At 41.2% G+C, this 25,052-nt stretch overlaps 1 protein-coding gene across 1 annotated transcript in view; it reads right to left on the bottom strand.

Moving 5' to 3' along the window:
• FRAS1 (Fraser extracellular matrix complex subunit 1) overlaps positions 1-25,052 on the bottom strand; it is a 422,802-nt gene that overhangs the window by 15,766 nt on the left and 381,984 nt on the right. The window contains exons 60-69 of the mRNA XM_054591913.1: positions 24,483-24,639; positions 21,023-21,223; positions 19,058-19,245; positions 17,647-17,922; positions 14,937-15,169; positions 12,324-12,484; positions 9,691-9,905; positions 6,765-6,915; positions 4,970-5,077; positions 3,837-3,996 (exon numbers count right to left, since the gene is read on the bottom strand). Of these exons, the coding sequence (XP_054447888.1) occupies positions 3,837-3,996; positions 4,970-5,077; positions 6,765-6,915; positions 9,691-9,905; positions 12,324-12,484; positions 14,937-15,169; positions 17,647-17,922; positions 19,058-19,245; positions 21,023-21,223; positions 24,483-24,639 (1,850 nt within the window). The remainder of the gene's footprint in view (positions 1-3,836; positions 3,997-4,969; positions 5,078-6,764; positions 6,916-9,690; positions 9,906-12,323; positions 12,485-14,936; positions 15,170-17,646; positions 17,923-19,057; positions 19,246-21,022; positions 21,224-24,482; positions 24,640-25,052) is intronic.

Genomic DNA, 25,052 nt, shown 5'->3' with positions numbered 1-25,052 from the left:
TGTGGAAAGTTGAGAACAACACATTGTTTATAAAAACCTAAAAGGCTCAGGTGAAGATTGCACAGAAATGGCCACTTCCTGTAGATTTCTGTAAGCTTGCTGCACACTTTCTGCTTAGTGTTTCTTATTGGCTGACACCCTGTTCATCGCATTCTCAACTGCAAAAGCTTTATTAACAAACAGGTAACCCTGTGAGCTGCTGCTCTCATAAGGGAGGTGGCAAACACCTCAGAGAGCCCTCCAGAGAAAGCTCCCACTCCGATTTCATTAGCATTCGGTTTTGGGGCTCCTATCCCAAATTACAGCCTCATCCCTTTACGAAGCTGAAGAACAGTATCACTTCTCGTAGGAGGCTTATCGGCTGGGAACTTCCCTGTTTACGGCGGCGTACAGGATTCTGTAGGTCACGGCTCTGACGGCATGGAGCCTTTGTACCCCCGCCTACTTCACTTCCCACACTTGTCCTCGGGTAGCAGTCCAGCCCTGGCAGGTTGCCTGGAAGGGAGCCAGACAGCCAGATGCTTCAGGAAGATTCCTCAAGGGCCTTGGGAGGCTGCCATCTATTGAAAGAAGACTGTAGGGCTGTGAATCTTAATTTTAACTGTTGTGAGCAATCTGTAAATAGCCCTCACACCCACGGTTTATTCTTCGACCATTTCTTTTGTATTGTTTATATCTATTTATTACTAAAGTGATAGCAAAGATTTGGTAAAATAATAATAATAATAATAATAATTAAATAAGACTTTCATGGGACATCCCAGGGCTGGGTTAGTGGAATAGGGCAGGAGACAATCTAATCCTGGTGTGGTTTTGCCTCTGTTACAGCTGTATGGTTTTAGACAAACCATGCACACTTTCAGAGCTTAGCTTCTAAACCCCTTCATGCCCTGCCCTGAAAGTCTGTATGTCTATATATCTGCAGTTTTCCCATCTTCCTGCAAATCTTGGAGCAGCAGCAGAAAGTGAAACGTTGTACACCGTATTTGAAATGTGTGAACATTGACATGTATAATGTAAATAGTAACCCTTAATTAATAGAAGTGAGGCAGAGCTGTCTTGGCATAGTCTGGCTTTTAAAAATCAGGCCAGATTATGTCACTCCTCTGCTCAAACCCTACAGTGGCTCCCACTTCACTAGAGTAAAAGCTCAAGCCCACCCCTTGGCCTGCAGGGCCCCCACGATGGCCCTGCCCCATCTCCTTACTTCTCTACTGCCCACGGTTCTACCCCTTGCTCACTCCGCTGCAGCCTCTCCAGCCTCCGTGCTGTTCCCCGAGCACCCCAGAAATGCAGTCACCTCAGGCACTTTGCCAGGAACCTTGTCTTTAGATAATCCGCAGAGCAAACTCCTTCACCTGCTTCCAGTCTTTGTTCAAATGTACTTTCCTGATGAGGCCTACTCTGAACATCCTAATTAAAATGGCAATATCCGCCCCCCCACCCCCACCGATTCCCCTTCCCCTGCTCTGTACACTTTATTTTCCCACAGCACTCACTTCCTACCATGTTACACTATACTTGTTTGTCATGCCTACTCTTGTGCCTTCTTACTCTAAGTGCTGCATGCAGGGATATTTATTTTGTTCTCTAACACATGGTAAAGGTTCAATAAATATTTGTTAGACAAATGAGTGCAAGACAAACTGCATTTTCTCTCAAGCTTACAGTCCTACTCTTCCCCACCCTTAAATGCAATTTAGGCTGATTTCCCCTCTATCCCTGCAAATATGCCAAACACCGTCCTAGATGCACATCATTAATCCTGTTCTTCTTTCCCCCTCTTTTCTAAAACCTCGACATTTCTCATATTAAAAGGTAGAGCACCAGCCGCCTGCCTCCCCCTGGAAGCCTTGCATGGCTCCCCAGCCTGTCCTTGGCTCTCCATTCCCTGAACAGCTATGGTCTTGGGGCTTGGTATCGCCCACCGTGCACAAAACACAGAATTTGTGGTGTTCTTCACTTTTCCATTATCTCTACATTTTATCTCCTTACCTGAAATGTAAGCTCCTAAAGAATGTTTATTCAGGATTTACGGTGTGCTAAAACCTACAGTTCTCTGGATTCAAGAGAAATCAAGCATGTCCTTTACTCTTTGGAAGCTCACAATCTAGTGGAATAAGAGAATCTAGCCAGAGCATATACAGTGCTGTGTCTTAGTAGAAACGGGGACAAAGCGGGAACAAGAAGAGGGGCCTCTAGCACTGACAGGGAGTCAGGGAAGTCACAGAGGGTCAGCCTTTGAGCTGCTGCTCAGAGGAGCTGGAGCTTGGCAAGAGGAAAGAAGTGGGAAGGGCAAAGAGAACGGCGAAGGCATGGGGGTACAGGCGGGCTGGTGGGGTCCAGGGTTTGGGGAGACTTTAATGTGGTGAAAAGGCTGGATTTCAGATGAGGCTGGAAGGGGTAGGAAGACGGGCCTTGTCCAAAGAGTTGCACTTTAGTAGGTGGTGGGGGCCAGCAGAGGGTTTATTTATTTCTTTATTTAAATGTTTTAATTGTTTATGATATCGCAGTTATTCCCACTTTTCCACCGGCAGAGGATTTAAAGAGGAGAGTTTCTCTGCCCATTAATTGGGACAAAGTATTATGCACACATAATCTTATGAGCTTCTGGGAAACACCATCCTTAAAGACTGTTACATATCAATTTCAAAGAAATCATTACACACAAAAAACTACCTGACATAAGACCAAAAGCTTATAATGAAATCTTTCTGAAAATAATTCTTGGGACAATTTGCCACTTCTTAACTATAAAGTTAGGATAACATTTGCATGATAAATGTAGATCTTACTTGTATGATGTACAACATGGGGTAATATTTATGACAGAGTCCTGGGTCCCCATTATTTTTTCCATGGTAATAGTTTTAATTTTGTCTTTCCTATTCTTCTTGTTTACAAATGGCATAATTTACTGTTTTATCCAATTCCTATTCTACCTCTGTATTGGGTGTAGGATGAATAAATACTGTTATTTATTTTATAGGGCAGTGGACTATCGGAGTGACACCTGGACCTAATAATTAGAGATCCCGAGTTTTTCCCTGCTTGTGGCAACTGGAATGAAATTTCTTTATTTCAATAAGGTTTTAATTAGACACATTTCCCAGCTTGCCTCACAGGTAGAAGTACCACATGATTAAGTTTTAGCCCATGGAATGTGAATAAAAATGTTATATGCCCTGCCTGGTCCTACCAGGGGGTGAATACTTCCTGTTTTGTGGGGTCAGAAGCTGACCTGAGCTTCATTTGTCAGAGTGTAGCCAGAGTGTTGTCTCTATCTCTTCATCTTTTAAAATAGAAATGACATGATCGATTAAAGAAGATTTGGTATATATACAATAGAATACTTCTCAGCCATAAGAAAAGATGAAATACTGCCATTTGCAACAACATAAATGGATCTTGAGAATACCATGCTAAGCGGAATACGTCAGACAGAAAAAGGCAAGAGCCATATAATTTCACTCATATGTGTGATATAAAACTAAAAGCAACAAATGAACAAACGAGAAAAATAAACAAAAACTCAGACACAGACAACAGTAAAGTGGTTACCGGAGGGAAGGGAGGTGGGGTGTGGGGTAGTAAAGGACAAAGGGATATGGTAACAGAAGATGATTTGACTTTAGGTAGTGGCCACACAAGGCAAAATACAGATCATATATCACAGGGTACCTTGAACCCTATATAATTTTATTAACCAATGTCACCCTAATCAATTTAATTAAATAAAAGAAATCCAGCCCTTGAAGAAAAGCCCTATTTCCCAGGCCCTAAGAGAATTGGCGAACATTTCAGATCCATCCCTGAGTGCCTCGCCCTGTATGCACCTGTTATAGGAGCTTGTGGCCCTCCAGAGCTGATACGGAGAATCAAAGGTCTGAGCGCTCCACAGCAGCTGCAGGCCAAATTCAATTCCTCCCAGGTGGTCTGGAGTCAGTATGAAAGACTTCACATCAGGCAGGGTGTGGTGCTCCATCACAAACTGTCCTGTTTTGAAGGGAAACACAAACACTTACTTGTGATTTCGTTGTGCTCGTGGTGGTGCCCTACAAGTCTTAGAACTGAATTAATATTCTTCAATCAAACAGCTAAGGCTATAACTACCATCTCGTCCTTAGAATATATTCCATACTGGTTGGGACAGCATAGCACCCCACTTCAGCCTATCACCTCACTTGTGATGGTCATTATGATCACAGAGATTTGTAAACACTATGAATGTGCCTTGAGAAAATGGTGTTAAAGAATATATTCATATTACCAGGAGTCCTTATGTGACAGTCAATAGTGAATAAGCTCAGCATTGAATTGCAACCAACATGTTTCTTAGAGGTAGAAAGGTCTCAGTAGTTTATAAATAGAAAGATCATATTTGGATTAAAAAAATCTCATGTAGCACCACTTAAGTTCTTGGTGAAGGGAGACAATGGTAAACACGATTCTTTAAAACTGCAGTCATACAGTGTCATGAATAAATAAAAGCAGGGAGACTATTCTAGATTAAAAGAGACTTAACAGATATAACAACCAAAATGTAACATATGAATCTTGATTGGATTCTTCCTTCTATATAAACAGATATAAAATAAATATAAACTAATATACAGACAAATAGAAAAGACATTTGGGGTACAATGCAGAAAATATGAATAGGGACTTGATATCATTAGATCTAAGTCAAATATCTTGGACGTGGTTAATGTTATTGTGACGTGTAAGAGAATGTCCTTGTTCTTAGCAGATGGCTACTGAGGTACTTAGGGTAACTTGACATGAAGCCTACAACTTGTTTTCAAATGGACTGACAAAAAGTGGGCATGCATGTGTGCATGTGTACACACATGTAGCAAAATGTTAACAATTGTTCACTTTGCTTTTAATTGTTCTGGTGTTTCAACTTTGCTCTTCGTTCGAAATGTTTCTTAATAAAAAGGAGAGGAGAAAACAGCCCTGACATTACCTCGGAATTTGGCATGGGTCTTGAATTCAATGACGAGACGCCCATCCTCTCGAATATAGATTCTTAGTATCTGAAGCCTTGCGGAGAGCACACTGTCTGTCTGGATTCCTGGGCAGGCAACCACACACAAACATCCAAGTCAGGGCATGGAGGAGACCACCCAGGCAGTAACCCACATGGAACCTATAGCCCAGTGACTCCTCTGAGTAGACAGACACATTTATTTGAATGTAACTTAAGAAAAAATTTAAATATTCACATGAACACAAAGTCTACTTAGAGACCTTTGCCAATTAAAATTGTAGGAAACGTCATTCTACTTTGTTCTTTTCCACAGCTCTGTGCTCCTTGACATAGTTTCTTCTTTATACCTATCAGGGCCACTGGCCCAGAAGAAGGGCCCCAGCCCAGAGCTCAGAAAAAAATGGTTTTTAGAACTTCTTATATCAGCTTTACTCCAGGATGTGCCTACAACACATCTGCTTCACAGCCCATTTTGTTTTCCTCATCAGGGTACCTTTTAGCATGTAACACAACCATAAATGAGGCCTGAGGGCCTGCATTCAGTATTCACACCAATGAAGACTTAAGGAATGGTTAGCTTAGAAGGCCAGCTATAATGCCATGACGTCAGGAAACTGTAGCTTTAGTAAGGGCAGTTGTAATGATAATACTGATGAATTCAGCATGACCAAACATTAAAGGGTAACCAAAGGAAGTGGAGGGAAAGTTAAAAAACAAAGCCAAAACCAAACCAAAGCTCAAGAACTTATCTGACCTCAAGTATGAAAACTTCCTGAAGTTAGTTTTCTATGACAAATATAAAGCAAATAAACAATTTAGCTTAAATCATTTAACAGAAGAAAGCACTATACTTTACATGACTGGAAATGAGGCCTGTCTAAAGAAATCTCGTGTGGCCTTTTTAGTTTCTCTGCTTCAGATCAAGTAAATCAACCCTAGGAAGGGAACGAGGGAGAATGAGAGCCGTGGAAGTAAGGGAAACGGGTTGGGGGTAATTTTTGGAGTACAGGACACTGAAAATAGGAAAAAAGCAAAGCCAAACCAAACCGAAACAAACAAACAAAAAAACCCCCTCAGAGCCATTGTTACGAACAGAGGAGAGAACCATGCAGTTTTAGGGGCATTCAGGCGGCAGCCGTGGGAGAGGGCAGGTGGGGATACGTGAGTGACGTGTGAGCTCCCAGCTGAGGGGCTGGAGCCAATCCAGAGACAAGGCTGAGTTATTTGAAAAATTCAGCATTGAAATCCTTGAAGCAATAGTAGGGTTATAGTCCTTTTATTTAAATTTTAAGAATGCAACAAAAGAGCAACCTCTAAGCCAAATGAATAAAGTGAGCTAAGTTGCTTTTCATATATTTTTCCATTTCCACCAATCTAATTTGAAGACCTGTTTTGTGCCTGAAACATGAATCACACCATTTTTAGCAGAGAGAAAATGAACATGATTATGTTCCCCAAGAACACACACTCCTCTGAACCCCTCACAGGCAACACAGGACCCATCTGTCACTTGCCACCCTCTACTCTGGCCCCTAGCTACCTGGGCTGAATTGCTCATCACTGGAGGTCTTCCAGCATCAACATATATGGACCTCATTCTTTTTGAGGAACCACAGATCGGCACCCTTTTCAAACTCCAGGCAGGCCTCCTTTGCCTGTACATGCAACGACAGGATGAAGCATGTAGCGACTGTTAAAAGTCACTCCTTAATATCTCTCCTCATCTCGCTGGTGCATAACATAGGAACAGCTAAGATGTCAATGGGTATACCTGTTCTCCACAGAACAGTGTCGTAGAAGAAGGAAAACTCCATCTCAGTGTGGTGCTCCAAGGAGGCCCAGCCCCTGGGGGCTGTCACGTAGATGTAGGACACATAGAGAGGCACGTGCACGGTCAGGAATGACTGGGCGGAGTCTCTCACCTGCCAAGCAAATGGAGAGCACACAGAGAGGGTTATTTCTTCCCTGGGATGCAAAGGCAGATGGACATCACCTCTCAATTCAACCTCCACTCACTCACTAATAATTATTAAGTGCCCACGATGGTGGCAGGGACCAGGCTAGAAGCTGGGTTCTCAGCAGTGGAAAAACCGAAATCACTGCCTTTATAGAACCTACAATCTAGTAAGGAAGAGATATCAATTAAGAAAAATAAAGTAAATAAAGAGATGGGAAGTGGCCAGGATGCTTCTTAGGTAGGGTGGTCAGGGAAGGCTTTTCTGAGGTGGTGACACTTGAACAAATAAACTTTTGAAGAGTGAGAAGGAGCTTTGTCTCCACTTTTCAATTGCTAGAAGCTTTGGCTGAGGTTTTACAATTTCACAGTTATTCCTAAAGGACTGACCGGACAGATCCGCCGGATCCACTGTCAGTACACAGTCCCTCACTGACTGTACTTCCCAGTGTCCTGCAGGATAGCCTGAATTAACCCTGCTCGCGAAGCTGGCCAAGTCTGGGTCCAATGTGTGTTGACTGGGATGTTTCAGTGAGTACTCAGAGCTCCTGCTCCAAGAACACAGGTCATGGGATTTGAATATCATTTCTAGGAATCTTAATCAAGAGACAACTCAGAAGGGCATATGCTTGGATAATTTCCCATCTCATACAATGCTATGTTGAAATAACTCTGAGAAGGCAAAATGTTGTACTACCAAAAGAATACTTCTTCTAAGGGGGTCCCTGTTACTGCCAGTAATTTGGCTCAATAATTTTTATTTTACTGTGCAATGAACAAAAACTGGATAAAAAGACAATATATGAGCAGAAGGCCTCATGAGGAAGCTGTGTACATGTGTGTTTGAGTGGGGGACTTGGTTTATTCATTTTTAAATGTGTTTAATATTTTCCTTCACAAATACATCTTTCTTTTATAACAAAAAAAGCTTAGTTTAAAACAAATTTATTTTCCCATTGACCCAATACACTATGAAACATATTTTTTTTGGTTGAGTACACAAATGTAAAGTGTTTCCATGGGTAAATAAGGGAGAGAGCCAAATGCTTTATTAATATTTAGGACATCAAAATTTTATTTTTCTAAAGTATTTTTTCATATTCAGTATTGCCAGGGATTTAAAATTTGATTCCAAGCTTTTCAAAAGACTCTATTAATTCCATATTCATTGAAAAATCTCCTTTAAAATGTTTACTTCTGTTTTCTTTAGAAAATTCCCAGATTTTATCTGGGTCTCACACCATATTCTGTCCCCTTAATATACAGGTTTTGCTAAATATACTTACCCTAATCTCACAATTGCTGATATTAGAACCATCATAACTTCTCGAGTTGACTGGCAAAGTTAGTTTTCCCTCCTCTATTTCTGTTTGTTTTCCTTAGCCTTCATGTTACTTACTAATTTTAAAAAAGAAAAACATCTCTGACTAATAATGCATACCTATTTTGTGCCAGATACTGTGTTAGATGCCTTCCCATGTTGAGATTATTAGTGACTATTTCAGATGAGGTTCATAGAGGTTATGCCTTGTCCAAGTCTGTTAAAATTTGATAAAGATATGAACTACAGTTTGGTTCTAAGTTCTATATTCTTTCTACCATATGTCAGCTGTTCCAACTATTTTTAAAGAAACAGACAACGGTGCAGTGTTTCTGTGCATATATTCTTTCCATGTTGGTTTAAGAAATGGGACATAAATCATGGAGACCAGAGAATACTAACTTTTGAGGGACCATGGGAGGAACCAATTACTCAGTTTTGCATTTTCAAAAGTGAATGGAGGATATGGAACTGTAGAGATGGAAAGAAAACCTAAGGGTGCCTTTAAATGTTATTCAGTAGAGGGCAGTAGTGTATACAAAATGAGAGTTAACCAAAATGAGAGGTGTCACAAAGAAACTAATCTGATTAAAAGACATTTTCCCCAAATGATCACTTTAAGTCTCTCTGCAAGTTTCTTCTTTCAGTGTGGTTTAACCTGATTTGAAATAAAGACCAAACACGTACCTTTTAGTTCTTTGAAATAACTGCTCAAACTTGTGTAGAACTTGGCTTTAGAATTATTTTCTCCCTGAGGACCCATTAGCCTAGTCCCTTTGATATAAATGCTCTTCTAGCACTATGGCTTCTTGTTGTAAAATTTTCTTTTGTCACTAATGTCTAATGACTATGTAAAAGGGTCTATTTTTGCATGAGTTGCTAGTTTGGAATAGATATGGAATCAAGGTGGTTTAAACAATTCTCTTTCCATAAGGCTTAGGAAGGCAGGGTTCTACCTACCTTCTAAAAGACAGAGTGTACCACCCATTCATTATTTTGAATCATTTCCCCAGGTGGGGAAGAGAACACATCTACTTAGTAATAACTCTACCATAAAATATAAATCTTTTTGGCTTTCCAAAATATACCCAGAGGAAAAAACATACATACTCAGAAAGGAAAGCATCCGATTTTTATAGAAATGACTACACCAGACAGCAAATTTTTTCCCACACTAATTTGAACATTTCCCATATTACTTTTCAATTAGTTGATTAGATGGCTCCAAGAGGCTCTCTCTAGCCATGAGGCTGCTAACATCTCACTTGGGACACTATGTTATAAAGAAGGCTCCCTCAGTTGGCTGACCCCGTTCTGGGAATCACTGGATGCAAAGTGCTAGCTGAAGTGCTTGGGGAACAAACCGGTTTCACATGGCACCCAGGTGCACGCAGCCTTCAGACAAGCCCCTGGAGCACCCACCTGGAAGTCGGCAGTTACAGACCCCCCACAGACGTCAATTAGCTCGGTCATGTCGTAATAGGCATCAAAGGTCCAGACGCAGCTCTTCAGGTTGAGGTGTTTGTAGAGCTGGATGGTCTTGGGCTCCCTTACACTGGGGTCAAACTGGAAGGGGCGGTCGTAGCCTGGCCCCATGGCCGCGCTGTCGTAGACCTTGTCATCCAAGAACCCTGCCTCTATGGGGGAGGGAGGGACAAGGAACAGTAACTCAGTGTGCAGACCTGCCCCTCGAAGGCTGCCCAGAAGCTGGGTGGGGAGAAGAGAGATGTCCTTTTGACATTGAGAGAGCTTTCCCTCCATCTGAGAGTATTTATAGAGCAACCCAGGGCTCCCAACATGCACAGCGAGAAGGTGAGGGGAGTGGTTAAATGACTGCTGCCACTTGGTAGAGTGACTGTGTGCAGACTCCTCTAATGGTCTCTGTGCAGCAAGCAGGGGAGAATAGGAACAAATGATACCATAAAGGAAAAAGTCAGAGCTTATGTCAGAAAAAAAACCCCTACACACTGAAGCTTTGCCTGTCACGGCTGACAAGTCTGGTTCTGTGCTTCACAATCAGTCCTTGAAGAAATGGATTTATTATATGGATAATTTGTTGGTAAGTTATTATATTTTCCTAAGATCAATTTTTATAAAACAGCTTTCATGAAAAGCCAAACAAACATCTGACTATGACGACCTTCCCTCCAAAGTTTCTGAACTCCTGGGAAAAAAGTCTTAATTTTGTATTAATGAGTAAATAGCTCGCTAATGATGCTTGACGAAACCTTCTCTGCTACAAGCAAAAACTATGAGATCAAAAGCTGCCAAGCAACTGAACCATTTTAAATTAAGGAAGACCTTCATGCAGCAGAGAGCTAAGTACAGCTGCAGTTTCAGAATATTAGGGTGGAGATTTTCAGAGTGCTGAAGACAATGATAGTATTCTGAAAGAGCTGATATATTTCTTTGGATGTTTGACAGCAGCACCCCCTCCCGCCTCTGCCCCACAAGGATTAGGATCTCCTTTCCCGCATGTTGAATTTAATTGTATTTAAGTAGGAAGAGATGCAAACTTTCAACTTATAAACATAGTATGTTTCTTTCACCAGCTGCATAGGTGGACCAATTAAATTTTTATGTGTAGCTCAGTGGCAGGAATAATTTACACTCAACTAATTTCTACCATATAAAGACCGTCACCACCCAAAGTGATGCGTAATGAATATGAAAGAGCATATGAATGCTTTTCTATCTTCAAAAACACTGTTCAAAGATTCATCAGTCCTGATGGGAGTAAGGGAGCATTTAATGAGCACTTGCTAAGGTAAATGGAAACAGACAGGATTCTTTGTAAAGCAAAGGATCTTGACATGCGTGCTGTGGGAAAGCCCCCACCTCAGCTGTTGGCTCCTCCAGGGCCGTACTGATGCAAAGTTGCTCAGCCCGAGGTCATGCCCTAGCCAGCATCCAGTGACCAAGCAAGTGAAGTGGTGTAGAAAGGTCTGTTCCTTGGGGCTGACAATAGGACAAGTCTGTGGGTGGGCTCCCTCCAGAGCTCCTTGAAGAGTTGGTTGAGACTTTATCAGGTTGCATTGTGGTTTGACTTCTCCCTGCGCCAACCCTGCCTTGCCCCTTCCCTTTCACACACGTTGGTCCCTAGTAAACACCTTGGCCCTTGACTCCATTTCTGCTCCCGCTCCTGGATGAACCCATCTAATAGCATGCAGCATCTGCACTTGAGCTTTCTAAAAACGTTGCAATAGTGGGATTTGGGGGCACAGATCCAAACATGCTCACTAGAGAGGAGAAAAATAACATAAATTTACCATGGCTGGCACTTTAAAAATGCCAACACGTTTAGGTCAGCCACAGAAAGACAAATAACAAATGATTTCATGTGTATGTGGAATCCAATGAACACTATAAATGAACAGACAAACCAGAAACAGAGTCATAGATCCAGAGAACAGACTGATGGTTGCTAGAAGTAGGGGGGTGGTGTTAAGGGACTAGATGGGAAAGGTGAAGGGATTAAGAAGTACAAATTGGTAGGTTACAGAATAGTCACAGGATGTAAAGTACAGCACGGGGCATATGGTCAATAATATAGCAATAACTATGTTTGGTGTCAGATGGGTCCTGGAAATATTGGGGGGAACACTTTGTAAAGTATATGATTGTCTAATCACTATGGTGTACACCTGAAACTAATAAAAATAATATCGAATATAAACTGTACTTGAAACAATTAAAATAATTGAAAAATGATAAAAATGCTAATGCATTTAATCGTCACCTTTATCGGTATCAATTGTTTCATCCTGTTACAGGTAAGAAAAGAATAGCTGGGGGATGTCCAGCTATTTTTGTTCAGTTGCGTAAGGAGAGGACTCAAAATGGGAACCTAAGTCAATTTGATTCCAAAGTCCTTGTTTTCCCCTGTTGATGTGATTGTCTGAGCTGCTTAGGTTCCGTTGCCTGCTCAGAAGGAAATCTACCAACCAAGAGATCATGGGGATGGGAAAACGCGAAGGGCAGGGTCCACCTGGCGCTATCCCGGAGGCCCCCTGTGCTGCGGGAACGGGCAAGCTGGCGCAGAGCTCATCCCTCACCTGCAATGCCTCTCAGGTCGCGGGTGGTGACGAGGTTGGAGCAGACGTGCTGGTGTCTGTAGATGGACTCAGACAAGAGGAAATGCAAGTTGTGTAAGGGCATGGTCGAGATAAGGGGCAGCATTCCGTCCTGGTGTGGGATCTGCACTGAAATGTGGATCCTAAGAGGAATAGGCAGAAATAAATGTTTAGGTGCATGCTGTACACAGTTCACAGGGTACATGTCTTTCTCAAAACCCGCTTTGTCTTGACCAGTACATTTACCGACTTTTTGTTCCCTAAAGTTTTTCATGTTGGAAGATTTCTCTCTGAGCATGAGGGCATGTTGTACATGCACGGTTGTTTTTTTTCCCGAGAGATCCTTCAGACTCAGGACTGATAGCAATCAAGAATCATAGATTTTTGTTGTTCTATACAAGAAAAGATAACATCACAACCACATGTTACTTTAAAGCTTTTTTTTTTTTTTTTTTTTTTTTTTTGCTTTAAATGGCAGCTTTGTTTCCTTATGAACTAAGGCTGAGTGACGGATACAGGAGCTGCTCCCTTCTCAGTCACAGTGAGGGTGTGCAGGTTGGGTAGGGTCAGCACTCATATTTTTAAAGATTTTTTAAAAATAAAAGACATCACTGAGTTCTTAAATGCTAAGGCCAGTATCCCCATCTAGGAACATAGCTTAGAAATAGTAATATTCCACTGCTCATATTTCCCTTCCCAAATGAAAGAACCTTCCCTCTCTTCAATGGCCTCAATCTGAAATGTGTTCTCCCTTCATCTACTGGGTTGGCCAAAAAGTTCGTTTGGTTTTTTTCTATATAATGGCCCTAGTATCGCTTAGTTGTCTTTAACATCATTTGAAACAATTTTGTTAGATTGTACCATGAAAGCTGTCATGTCAGCATGCATTTAAAAACAGCTTATCAAAATTGGTGAATTTTTGTGCACCCATTTTAATATTGAAGATGGAAGAAAAAAGATGCAACATGTTCAGTGAATTATGCTTTAATATTTCAAGAGAGGAAAAAATGCAACTGAAATGCAAAAAAGATTTGTGCGGTGTATGAAGAAGGTGTTGTGACTGATTGAACATGTCAAAAGTGGTTTGCAAAGTTTCCTGGTACTATTGACATTTTGGCCAAATAGGTCTTTGCTGTGGGGCTGCCTTGTGCATTGGAAGATGTTTAGCAGCTCCCCTGGCCTCTACCCACTAGAAGCCAATAGCAGGAGATAGCCGACATACTCAAAATATACAAATCAATAAAGTTATTGGTGAAAATGAAAAATGTGTCATTTATTTTACAGAAAAAAAAACTAACCAGACTTTTTGACCGACTCAATACATTCCTCAGCATCTAAGTGCCTTTATATCAGAAAACCTGTAATTTATTTATATTGGCTGCTATTTCGTGTCTGTTTTCAGACTCTTTATCTTGCCTCCCCACTCTGAGGACCAGACCATTTCCTTCACTTCTTCTGGTTCTCTAGAGCACATAGTTTACAATTCTAAATAAAATATAAGCTTAATAAATACTGGCTGAGACTGCACCACAATGGAACTGTACTTACAGGCTGCATTTTTTTCATTGTAATGTTTAAATTTTCAGAATGTTTATTGAGGTCCATTTTGAGTTTTATCAGCTTGTTTCTGGGAGCAAAGACCCATGTTTATAAGAGGAATTAGAATTTTGGAATGTGAAGAGGATACTTCTTTTGCTATGAAGGGGTCAGTAGTACTCCAGGTATTTCTGTTATTGCTTTTTAACAAAGATAGATTTTACTCTGTTAGAACATAAGAAGGATTTGCATATTCTTGGCTATATATTCAAATCTGTTCTTTCCAGGCAAATGAACCCTTTTCTCTGAATTCAGTTGTTCATAAAGGCACACATATAAGTATTTTGAGGTTTAATGGATGTGTATAACACATATGAATTCTTTTTTTTCTTTTGCAATGAGAAAATAAAAGTATTCATCTTCTACAAAAATCATGGAGGCACAGAGAAATATAAAAGCACATCTGTCCTCTGAGGTGTCAGGAAGCACTGTCCTAGGCACAGGGGATACAAACTAAATAATTGTGGTCCCTGCCCTCACCATCAGTTATGGGGACAGAGAGAATGAATGAAGATGATGCTCTGTAAGGGGCACGTGGAGGCCACAAGAGCTGGAAGAGGGAGCTTCCAAATTAAATTGGAGGAGATGATGAAAAAGTTCCTAGAAGTGATGCCATGATCTAGGTGAATATAGTAGGACAACTGGATTTAACTACACAAAGTACAAGGAGCAGTGAGAGTTGGAGGTAGGAGTAGCAGCATGGCACAGGCATGCCACCTGAAGAACTGGAAGCCCTGGGGAGGTCACAGTGATTGTCTGTCGTGGGGGGAGGGCTGGAAGGGGAAAATGACAAGGGGAGAGGAATGAGGACAGGATAGGCCAGGGGCCAGATGTTAGGGGGCCTTTGAGGAAGTTAACCTTTCTCTGAACCATGCATCCATCACCACTATACCTATTTTGCTGAAGCATCGCTCACAGGTCTGCCCTGCCTAGAAAACACACACAGAAGAGCTAAGATTCACTCCACCCTTTCATTGTGGAAGGTACTGCCAGCCTGACCTGTTCGGATGCTCCTTGTGTTTGACATCCAGGTATTTCAAGGTTGCGATGAAGGACTGAGCCTGGAAGCCTCTCGCTGTCCCAGCCACCACTGGTGTGTGGCAGATAGCACTGTCTGTTCCGATGGTCACAATGTTGCTCCGTAAGGGGGTTCCCACATGACCCACTTTGTCTACAGCCTTTGCCACACAACGTACATGGAACCTCCGGCTGAAGTAAATGCTATCCAGGACCTACCAGGAAGAATAAAACATCTCAAACATGTGTATACTACTTAAACAGCTCCTTAAAATGTACCTTCTGGATGATATGGCACAACCAGTTCCTGATACAAGATAATCTGTGAAGACAATCCATCATCCATCCAACCATCCATCCATCCACCTACCACTTAAGTATTGACTTTCTACCAAGAGACAGGCACTATGGACCTAAAGCCTAAGTCAGTAAGTCAGACAATGAGCAAGTAGACACAAGTGAAGCAGGAGCCCAGAGGTGACTGGTTACCAGTGACAGTACTGTTCTCTTTATATTATGTGTTAGGTTCACCATAAGGACCACTCAACTGGTTTTCAGCCCTTCTAACAAGAGTCATTGGCCTCTGAGTCAACTTTGTAGAGAGCATGGTGTCAGGATAGAGAGGAGAGATGTTTCCTTCCCAGGAGCTGTTTTTTGTCTGTGTTTCCAACTGCCTTCCCTCCTCCAGCCCCCACTTAAGGGCCACACACGTTGCAAGGGTTACAATAACATGCAGGCTTGAAGTTGAGAACTTGGCTTCTGGCATCTACTGGCCTTTGAAGTGTCTTTCTACAGGTTCTTTTATGCTCCCAAACATATAGAAGCTGTAAGAGTGCTTAACTCAACCTATGCAGAAACAATGGAGCTCACCAGAACTCTTGTGTTTAGAGAAGTGAAAAACAGGAATAGTTAATTAACAGTACTGTATGCCATAGACCTCCCACAAAACAAACATATAAACTTATAAATTCTACCAATGAAAACAATTTTCATTGAAGTCTATGAAAAATTAAAGAAGATTTTTTTCTATTAAAAACTTTAAGTTGCTGCCAACACTTTATTTATTTATACATGGACTTAGTTATTTAGGAAGGGATTTAAGGCATCTTATAAAAATGCATAAAATACAATGATATGAAATAAATAATTGAAGAAATAAAGATAGAGCATAGGAAACTGGGGTAAAAGTATTAGTCACCAATTCATTGCAAGAAGGGAAACTGAAATATAAAGTGAAATTATCAACTTGGTACTTGTTAAAAATGTATATTTGGCTCAGGTCAGACCAAACTCCCTTCATGGTTTTGTTGAATGGAGAATTAGATCCTTATGAAACAATATACTGTTAAGTTTTGCTGTTTAATGTTTTTAATAATATAGAAGATATTTTAAATTTGAGTTTGGTTATGTTGTAAAGACTTAACCTTCTCTCCTTTCTGAATAAGCTGCACCAAAGCAATGGGCATGAGTGACACCTCTGTATCCAAAGCCTCCCATCTATGTTCAATAGCTCCCTGCACTATTACCCCATTAAAGTGATGAACTTCTTCTTCTTTTTTTTATCCTCACCTGAGGATAGTTTTTTTGCATTATTTTTTAGAGGGGTACGGGAGGGAGACAGAAACATTGATGTGAGATAGAAGCATCAACTGATTGCCACCTGGATGCTTCCAGACTGGGGATTTTTCCAGGCACTTACGTGCCTGGATTGAGGATTGGGGATCGAGGCTTGGACAAACAACCTAGCTTTGTACCCCGACCACAAGTCAAACCTGCAACCTTTCAGTTATAGGAAGACTCTCCGACCGAGCCGTACTGGCCACAGTGAAGTGGTGAACTTTCTAAAGTAAGAACCAACTGGGTTTGGACAGGAAAAATTTAGATAAATCCAGTCTGAAAGAAATCTCTCATTTCCAAAATTATTAAATGCACTAATTTTAGTAAAAAATCATTGAGTGCTTACTATGTGCCAGATATTGGGCTGAGCCTGCATCTCCCTGTGTTCAGCTCTCTCTCTGGAGAGGATGAACCCCCTGGGGTGACCGGCTGTCCCTGGAGCACACTGCTTCCCAAGCCTGGGAAAACCATCGCTGTCCACTGCTCCCTGGCGGTGGCAGAGATGCTGGTCTGGTCTAACTCTCTGAGGACAGCAGCCGTGTTGTGAACTTCCTTCTATGTTCTCTCAAATGACTTTGTACAATGCTGATCATTCAATAGAATTTTGTTTAACAACTGGTCCCTACTGTGTGCCCTCAGTGTGGTAGAATGAATTTACAGTTTAATACTTAATGAATGATTGAGGATATGTGAACAAAAAGTAATCATTAATTGTACTTACCTGGAATCTTTGACTTATAACATTTATATGTCACTTTTATATCTGATTTGTTGATGGCTTTTCCAAGTGGCTAAGCGAAAGAGGCGATTTGGGTTTTGTAGATCAGGAAACTCAGACTCAAAGAGGTTAAGTAACCTCTGAACATCACATAGTTAAAAACGGGCAGAATTAAGGTTTGTAAACAGGTTGCCTGAGTACTAGCTTAGTTTTTTCTACCATACCATATCACCTTCCTTATACATAAGAATAAAAAGACTGCGCATGTCCTGTGTGTACCGGCTCATTCATTTATTTTATTTCACATGCCACACATAAACCTCAGAGACTTTGACAGGCCCAGACCCCCAGACCTACCATGTGGTTGACACTGGTGAATGGTGTGTTGTCAGTGATGGTCTCAAAGGGAGACCGGGCCCCGTTGCCATCAGTGGGGGCAGCCACTTCCCAGCTGAACTGCACGGACGTCTGGTTGATGCCAGCCTCGCTGCAGCGCCCCCTCATGACGGCATACCTGGGGAAATGAGGGTCGCAGGGGGTGACACAGGCCAGCGGATAGCCTGGGGAGGGGGATTTCTTGACTCCTTCCTTGGCAACCTCTTCCACATGGTCATAGTCTGCAAGTGTGACAACCTGCAAAGGGGCAACAAAGCTTCAGCCTGGGTTGAGTTCGGGAAGATCAGGTAACTAAGGCTTCACAAGACTCACAAGATCCTTCACTTCCTGTGATTCTTGCAAATATAACAGAAGTTTACAATGCTTTATGGGGCATCCCTAAAAGATATTGTAGACCTTAGGCAGTGGGGAAGATCCTCCTACTACCCAGCTAAAAGCTTTATTATCTCATTAGTATTATTCTTAAATCGGAGCTCTATCACTCATGTGAAAATTACTTTTATTTTCCTGCACACTGTAACCAAAGCTATATCACGAACGACAGTTACTAGTTTAAGGTTGCATTAAATTGTTAATGGTATGCAGTCGCATATATGGCGAAACAAAAGTAAATAATGGTACTGTATTTCTTCCATGGTCAAAGAAGAGACATTTTGAAATGATCCTTCTAGTATACGAGACTAGTCAGGGGATGTTAGAAGACTCATTCTGACTGCTTCATTATTATGGGTTAAAATCCTTTGGCAACCTCTGGGCATCTTCCTCCTAACTGTAAAGTCAGCGCATGCATTCTATACATCCCCAAACTGGGAATCACAGCGCTACATTTTTACAGATACTTAATTTTAAGTGTGTGGCTAGTACGTAGGATAATAGATATGGGGTAGCATTATTATTATTTTTTTTTACTCTTCTAGGTCTCACCAAAGAAGTGAGAAAGTCAGTTGCTTTGTACTTTCTGTCTTTATCAGACTAAGGTATGGACGTGGTTTGGACTTACGTTTTATGTTGGAACAGAATTTCTCACCCTCTGTAGTGCTGATATTTGTGCCAAATTATTCTTTGTCATTGGAGCTGTCCTGTGCATTTTAGGATGTTTAGTTGCTTCTCTGGCTTCTACCCACTAGATGCTAATAGCACCTAATGAGATAGTCATAACGACTAAAAATGTCACCAGAGACTGCCAAATGTCCCATGGAGTCGGTGGTAGAAGATGAGCACATTGCAGGGGAAGGGACAAGATTATTCCCAGTTGAGAACCACTGTGACAGAGGAATGAAGAAGCATATAGCACTGGAAGTCCTACTTATCTCAAGTTCTCATCTACTGATAACTGATACATAAAGACAATGCGTTGGTCCGAGCAACTCACGATGGGTGGTGCTGGCAGGATGAGACTCCCCGCGGCCTCCTGGTCTAGAATCGTCACTGTGGCCGTGGTCACTTCACCAAGAACTGCTTCCACTGGGTCATCTGGGCCAAGGACTACGGAGAAAGATTCATGCCATTCCCGGTCTTCATTGGACAGGATCTCGACTTTGAAAAAGATATGATCCACACCTTCGCCAAGGATAGAACACAAGGACAGCAGAGATCCTTGTTAGGTGACAGGCCCAAGACAAGGCTTCATGTTTAAATAGTCCTTTTAGAGGCTTTTAAAATTTCCTTTTAGAGGTTTTCTATAAATGCAGTGGCTGCTGATCACACTGGCCACATCCTTAATGGGGAATCTGTTTTATAGACACAGTTTCACCTGTGGTAGAGGCTCAGTATTGCAGATTTACTGTTCGACACCATATGAGGATTAATGGCCCCTGCTTAACACTAGCTGGCAGTAATAAAAATCTATGATCCAAAATACACTCCACCCTGGCATGAGGGGTTTTTTGCTTAATTTTTCTTTCCCCTTTGCACTTAGGCACGCAAGACTGTGTGGCTGTGAGTGTTTGCACACAGACGCCCTGCAAACCTGGCTCTGGAGAAGCAATAAATAATAGCTCAGAAGCTGCCTACCAGGCCAGTCTCCACAAAGTCGAGAATGGGATTGGCCTTAAAGGGGGAGGGTTAGAATATTAGAAGCCCCTTTCCTTTTCCTAAAACGATCCTTTGAAGATGCAAATATCTCTGGCAATAAATTTCTCTCCCTCATTTCCTACAGACATCTGGACTCCGTTACTTCTGAGACCTATATCTTCCCCAGATCCTTATGCAGAAAATGAAAAAGTAAAGACACTTGGAAGAGAGGTCCTTGTGCCGATGTGGAGGAAGGGCATCTACCTCCCCAGCAAACATTAACCAGACACACAAAGGTCAGAGCCGAGAGCCCTTTAAGGCTCCAGGGTAGTGAGAGGGACATGCAGTGACCTCCAAACTCACATTTGAGGAAGTCATTTTCTCCCTCCACTTGCCAAGACATCTCTGAAAAGACCTTCTAACACTGCTACCCACTCCTGGCTATATTGCAGATGATGCCACCATCTATAGTAGCCATTTTACCTTACACTGCTCCAGAAAGTTCTGTGAAAAAATCCATCACACAAGTCAATCCCTTCCCTGTCTCACTCTTCTCATCAAGTTAATACATCAGACACTTAAACAGCTTATTGTGACTTCAATTCCGTCTTTCTATCTTCTCTGACCTGTTTCCATAGCTCTCTCTAGGATAAGCCTTTCTTTGAAACGCCATAATTATTTCCCTATTATTACCGTATTATTTCCTAGCAAATGTTAAGCCCTTTGGATACTGAAACAGCGCCTTCTGGATTTTAGTAACCCCGGCCTAAAGAGCCCCAGTGCAGTGGTTTGTACCAATGTTTCTTGAATGATGTCAGTCATACACATTTTTTTTAAATTAAGTATTCCTATTATTAAACTAAATCATAGGCTAACAACAACAACAACAAAAATCCTTTAACATTTTAAAAACTTACTGATTTGAGAGAGAGAAAAGAAGAGAGAAACATTGATTTTTTTGTGCCACTCACTTTTGCATTCATTGGTTGATTCTTGTTTGTGCTCTGACCAGGAATCAAACCCGCAACCTTGGAGTATCAGGACGACACTCTAACCAACTGAGCTACCTAGCCAGGGCCAAAATCTCTTTTCAATGAAACAAAATGCCAACATGTTCTAAAGTCAGTGGACTGCTTTAGTTCTACGCCATTTTTACTAATTAAAAATTTTGAAGACTCTCACGATCTAAAATGTGTGCTTAAAAATACTTGATGCTATTGGACAATTTCTCTCTTTCATTTTTCTGTTCATTGCTTTCCTCAAATATGAGATATCTGGTTCTCTACTGAATAAAATGCACAGATGGGGACTGGCATTCAATTACCGGGACTGAACTTCAGGACACGGCTCTTCGGATAATAATCCACACCAGACTGGGCAGACCCATCCCGCGTGCTGCAGCGGACCTTGGATGTCCTGTTTTGATCCCCTCTGCGGATCACCTTGATATTCAGAACGGCTGTGGCATCTGGCCCCGAAGGTTCCCGGACTTGATATGCAGTTTCTTCAAACTCAATGGTCGGGGCTGAGGAAACAGGACCAGGGAAACAAGATCAAGTTAGAAAAGCACAAAAGGTTCCGACTCGCATGAAACAAGCCCTTGCTAATGACAAGAGGGAGTTTTTCAGTTAATCACACAAAGACAAAATGGCTTGCAGTTACAAAAATCAATCAGTTTTTACCTCTAAGCAATGCTTGGGAAAAAGAAATTTATTTGTGATTTTGTAGAAGTTGTTTCTCATACATTTCTTATTAAAAAACAATACAGTGAGAAAAATATTTTTAAGAATTTTGGAAGGCATGATGCCCAAGTTTCCACCTAGCACTACAACTCACCGAATGTTTAAAAATGTGCACTATATTTACTAAGGGACTGATAGTAGGCAACTGATAAATATCAACTGCATGAACCACCACCTTTTCATTTATGATACATGAACTTCAATTTATCTCATTTATACATGACTTAAATTTACAAAATCCCTCTCTCATCTCTGGTCCTTTGGATCCTCCCTTCAGGTGCTCTCACCTCCCCCCACACTTAGCTTTTCCTCTCTTCTCCCAGGTTATTTAGTTAAGAATAACTAGTTTTACAGGGTCCACAGGGTACACTCTGATTTGACATTTAGTGTCGCTAGCTGTGGGGTGCCCTCAATTGTGAGTAAAGAAAGGTGAGAAAGGATCTCCTTGCTCTAGGCATAGGGTCTGGGCGCCTGGGGGTGGGGAGTGGAGACAAGCCTGAAGTCAGAGGAGCAGACAGGAGCAGGCAGGGGCTGTGCCTGCTGGGAGGCTCAGGGTGCAGGCTCAATTCTGAGATACGGAGTATTGCCAGAGTGGGGACCAGGGGTCAGAGTGAGTCTAGGGTAGGAATGAGAATGGGAGTGAGGCAGGCCAGGGCTGGATGAGGGGAGGGTGCAAGGAGGGAACACAGCAGGTCCAGGCACCAGGTAGCAGCTAGGTTGGGATTACAGCAATATTTTTAGAAAAGATTTTATTTATTTTTAGAGAGAGGGGAAGGGAGGGAGGAAGAGATGGAGAGAGTGATTAATGTGTGGTTGTCTCCCACATGCCCTGTACTGGGGACAAGGCATGCAACACAGACATCTGCCGTGACTGGGAATCAGACCGGCAACACTTCGCAGGCCAGCGCTAAGTCCACTGAGCCACACCAGCCAGGCCTTAAAGAAATTTTTTAAGTGACTTTCCTGGACTGTTGTTGAGCCCTTGAGCCTGAGGAGGCGGTGCTGGAGCAAGGCTGGGCTGGGCTAGGCATGGCTGCCACAGGAAGTCTGCTTTCTGCGCCAGGACCGTGTGGCTGACATTCCCCATCTGGGTGTATGGGGGACACAGAGCCAGTTACTGTTTAACCACTTCAAGGTGGAACCCTCTGCTCTCCTTTCCGGCTCCCTCAGTCCAGACCCAGGACTCTAACAGTTATCTGTTTTGTGCCAGATATTGTTCTTCATCCCTCTGAAGCCAAGCCAATATGCTTTTTGCTAAGATCTAATATATGTTTATTTTTCTATAACTTATAAAGTAATAACACCATCATCTTGGTTTTCTGTAAACTAAGATCTTGCATTTGTGTGGTTCTTCACATATTAAAAAGCTATTGGGTTGGCCAAAAAGGTCTTTTGTTTTTTTCTGTAAGATGGCTCTAGTAGCACTTCGTTGTCTTTAACTTCATTTGAAACAATTTTGTTAGACTGTATTGTCTAGACAGCTGTCATATCAGCCTTTTTTAAAAAAATAATCACAATTGGTGAATTTTTGTGTAGCCATTTTAATATTGAAGATGGACGAAAATACACATTTTTGGCATATTATGCTTTATTATTTCACAGAAGGTAAAAACACAACTGAAATGCAAAAAAAAAAAAAAAGATTTGTGCAGTGTATGGAGAAGATTCTGTGACTGATTGAATGTGTCAAAAGTGGTTTGAGAAGTTCTGTGTTGGAGATTTCTCGCTGGACAATGTTCCATGGTCGGGTAGATTAGTTGATGTTGATCGCAATCCAATCAAGACATTAGTTGACAATAGTCAACGTTATACCATGCGGAAGAGAGCCGATATGCTCAAAATATCCAAATCAATAAAGTTATTGATGAAAATGAAAAAAAAAAGAATAACTAGTTTTAGTGACTGACAACAGGAACATAAGACTTCTGAGCACAATCTGGTTTAATGTACTATTGTTATTGCTAGGGTACAGTTAATAATATGATGATAATTTTTACTAAACATTTCAAATTATGCCTTTTTTTCTATTTCCTTTGGGGAAGGGCAAAGTGGTAGTGGTAGAGGGAATAAGATAAAAATTCAGAGCAATTATGAATTTTAAATATATAAAAATATTCAGAAATTTCTAGAGTCTCTATTGTTCATTTCTCCCTCAGGAAGTCAGTTCTTTCTAATTGTGGAAAATAAGCCTCATTTGAGATTGCATAGTTTCTTTTAAAAAGAATGTTCTTTGAAACTTGGGAGTGTCCCTGTAACAGGATGTGAATGTTATCTCTCTGAGCTCCAGTCACTGGGTTTTCTGTGTGACGGGGAGAGGTTCACTGCAGGATTTAAACCTGACTTTCCTTGGGTAAAGGAGTAATTAAATTTCAAGGCTTACTTTTTAATTTTACTCAATGTCCAAATTAGTCCCTGATTTTATATATGCGTAACATGACTCTTGGTATACAGTAAATATTCAATAAACTTGCTATCACTATTTGTGATATTAGTATCCATTAATTTATTAAAATATCTATTTTAATAAAACAATTATGTCCCAGTTTGGAACAGATTTTGTTTTCCCTCATGCTTGGGTCACTCTTTACTATCACCTGACTGAATAATTATTATTTTTTTTTAGGTTAGTAGGCCAGGTCAATGAAAGAAAACAAAACTGAGAAACCAGACAGACTTTTCTAGGAAGGTGCACTGTTTAAATCAGCTCATTGAATTCAACCAAATCCTATTGTATTTCCAGTTCTGCTCCTGAACTGCAGTGACTTAAATAGTTTTATTCTCTGTCTTAGTATCTCTGTCCTAGTTTTTAACCATACTCATTCTTTATCTCTTGGCAGTGTGGTAGGGAATAAGAAGATTAAAAATACCTATGAACTTATTGGAGGTTTATAGAGGATGATCATTTGCTGCCAACATTTTAAATAAATGCTACAGGACTATTATCAGTAGGTACTTTTATAGCACTTTCATTTTTCAAAACACTTATAATGACATTATTAGTAATTGTAATGTACAGTGAGTGTACATTAGAGTAACTGTTACCATCTTCATCATTGGATATGGTGATGGTGGCCATGTTGTTCTTTCCAACTCTGGCTCCACTCCAGTGGTTTCCAAGAGGATGGCCAAGGTAGACCCTGAACTGCTCCTCAGGTTCAAACATGGAGTCATCATGGATAAAGACACTACAGTTCTTCATCTAGAGTCAATGGCACAAGACAGATTAAAATTTGCAGTGAGATATTAATAACTTGCTTTCTTTTCCTAGAAAATGATTTTCCTTCTCACAGCATCAAAGAGTCAACACAAATTCAAAAGGATCCAAACAATTTCATTTATAAAACAGAATGTTTGTATCTAAGAGTTCCTGCTTGTGTGGGCCCTACCTACATGTGGAGCCTTGCATGAGAACATTCCAAACAGTTTTGAATTATTGGTAATGAATTATGAAAGAGAAGACTAAATAAAGAACCCAATGATGAGCACGTGTGGAATATTTGCATGCTTTCCCGTTTTTTGCTTGGGCTGGCCAATATATTTGCATGTTACAGATGGGTGGATTTCTGATGTGGGGGTTTAACATATGGATTAGACATCCTGGAAAGCTGAATG

This window comes from Pteronotus mesoamericanus, unplaced genomic scaffold (assembly GCF_021234165.1).
Source record: "Pteronotus mesoamericanus isolate MK-2021 breed Mesoamerican mustached bat unplaced genomic scaffold, CSHL_Meso_final contig_130, whole genome shotgun sequence".
Taxonomy (NCBI): domain Eukaryota; kingdom Metazoa; phylum Chordata; class Mammalia; order Chiroptera; family Mormoopidae; genus Pteronotus; species Pteronotus mesoamericanus.
This window is presented reverse-complemented; position numbering and strand designations above follow the sequence as displayed.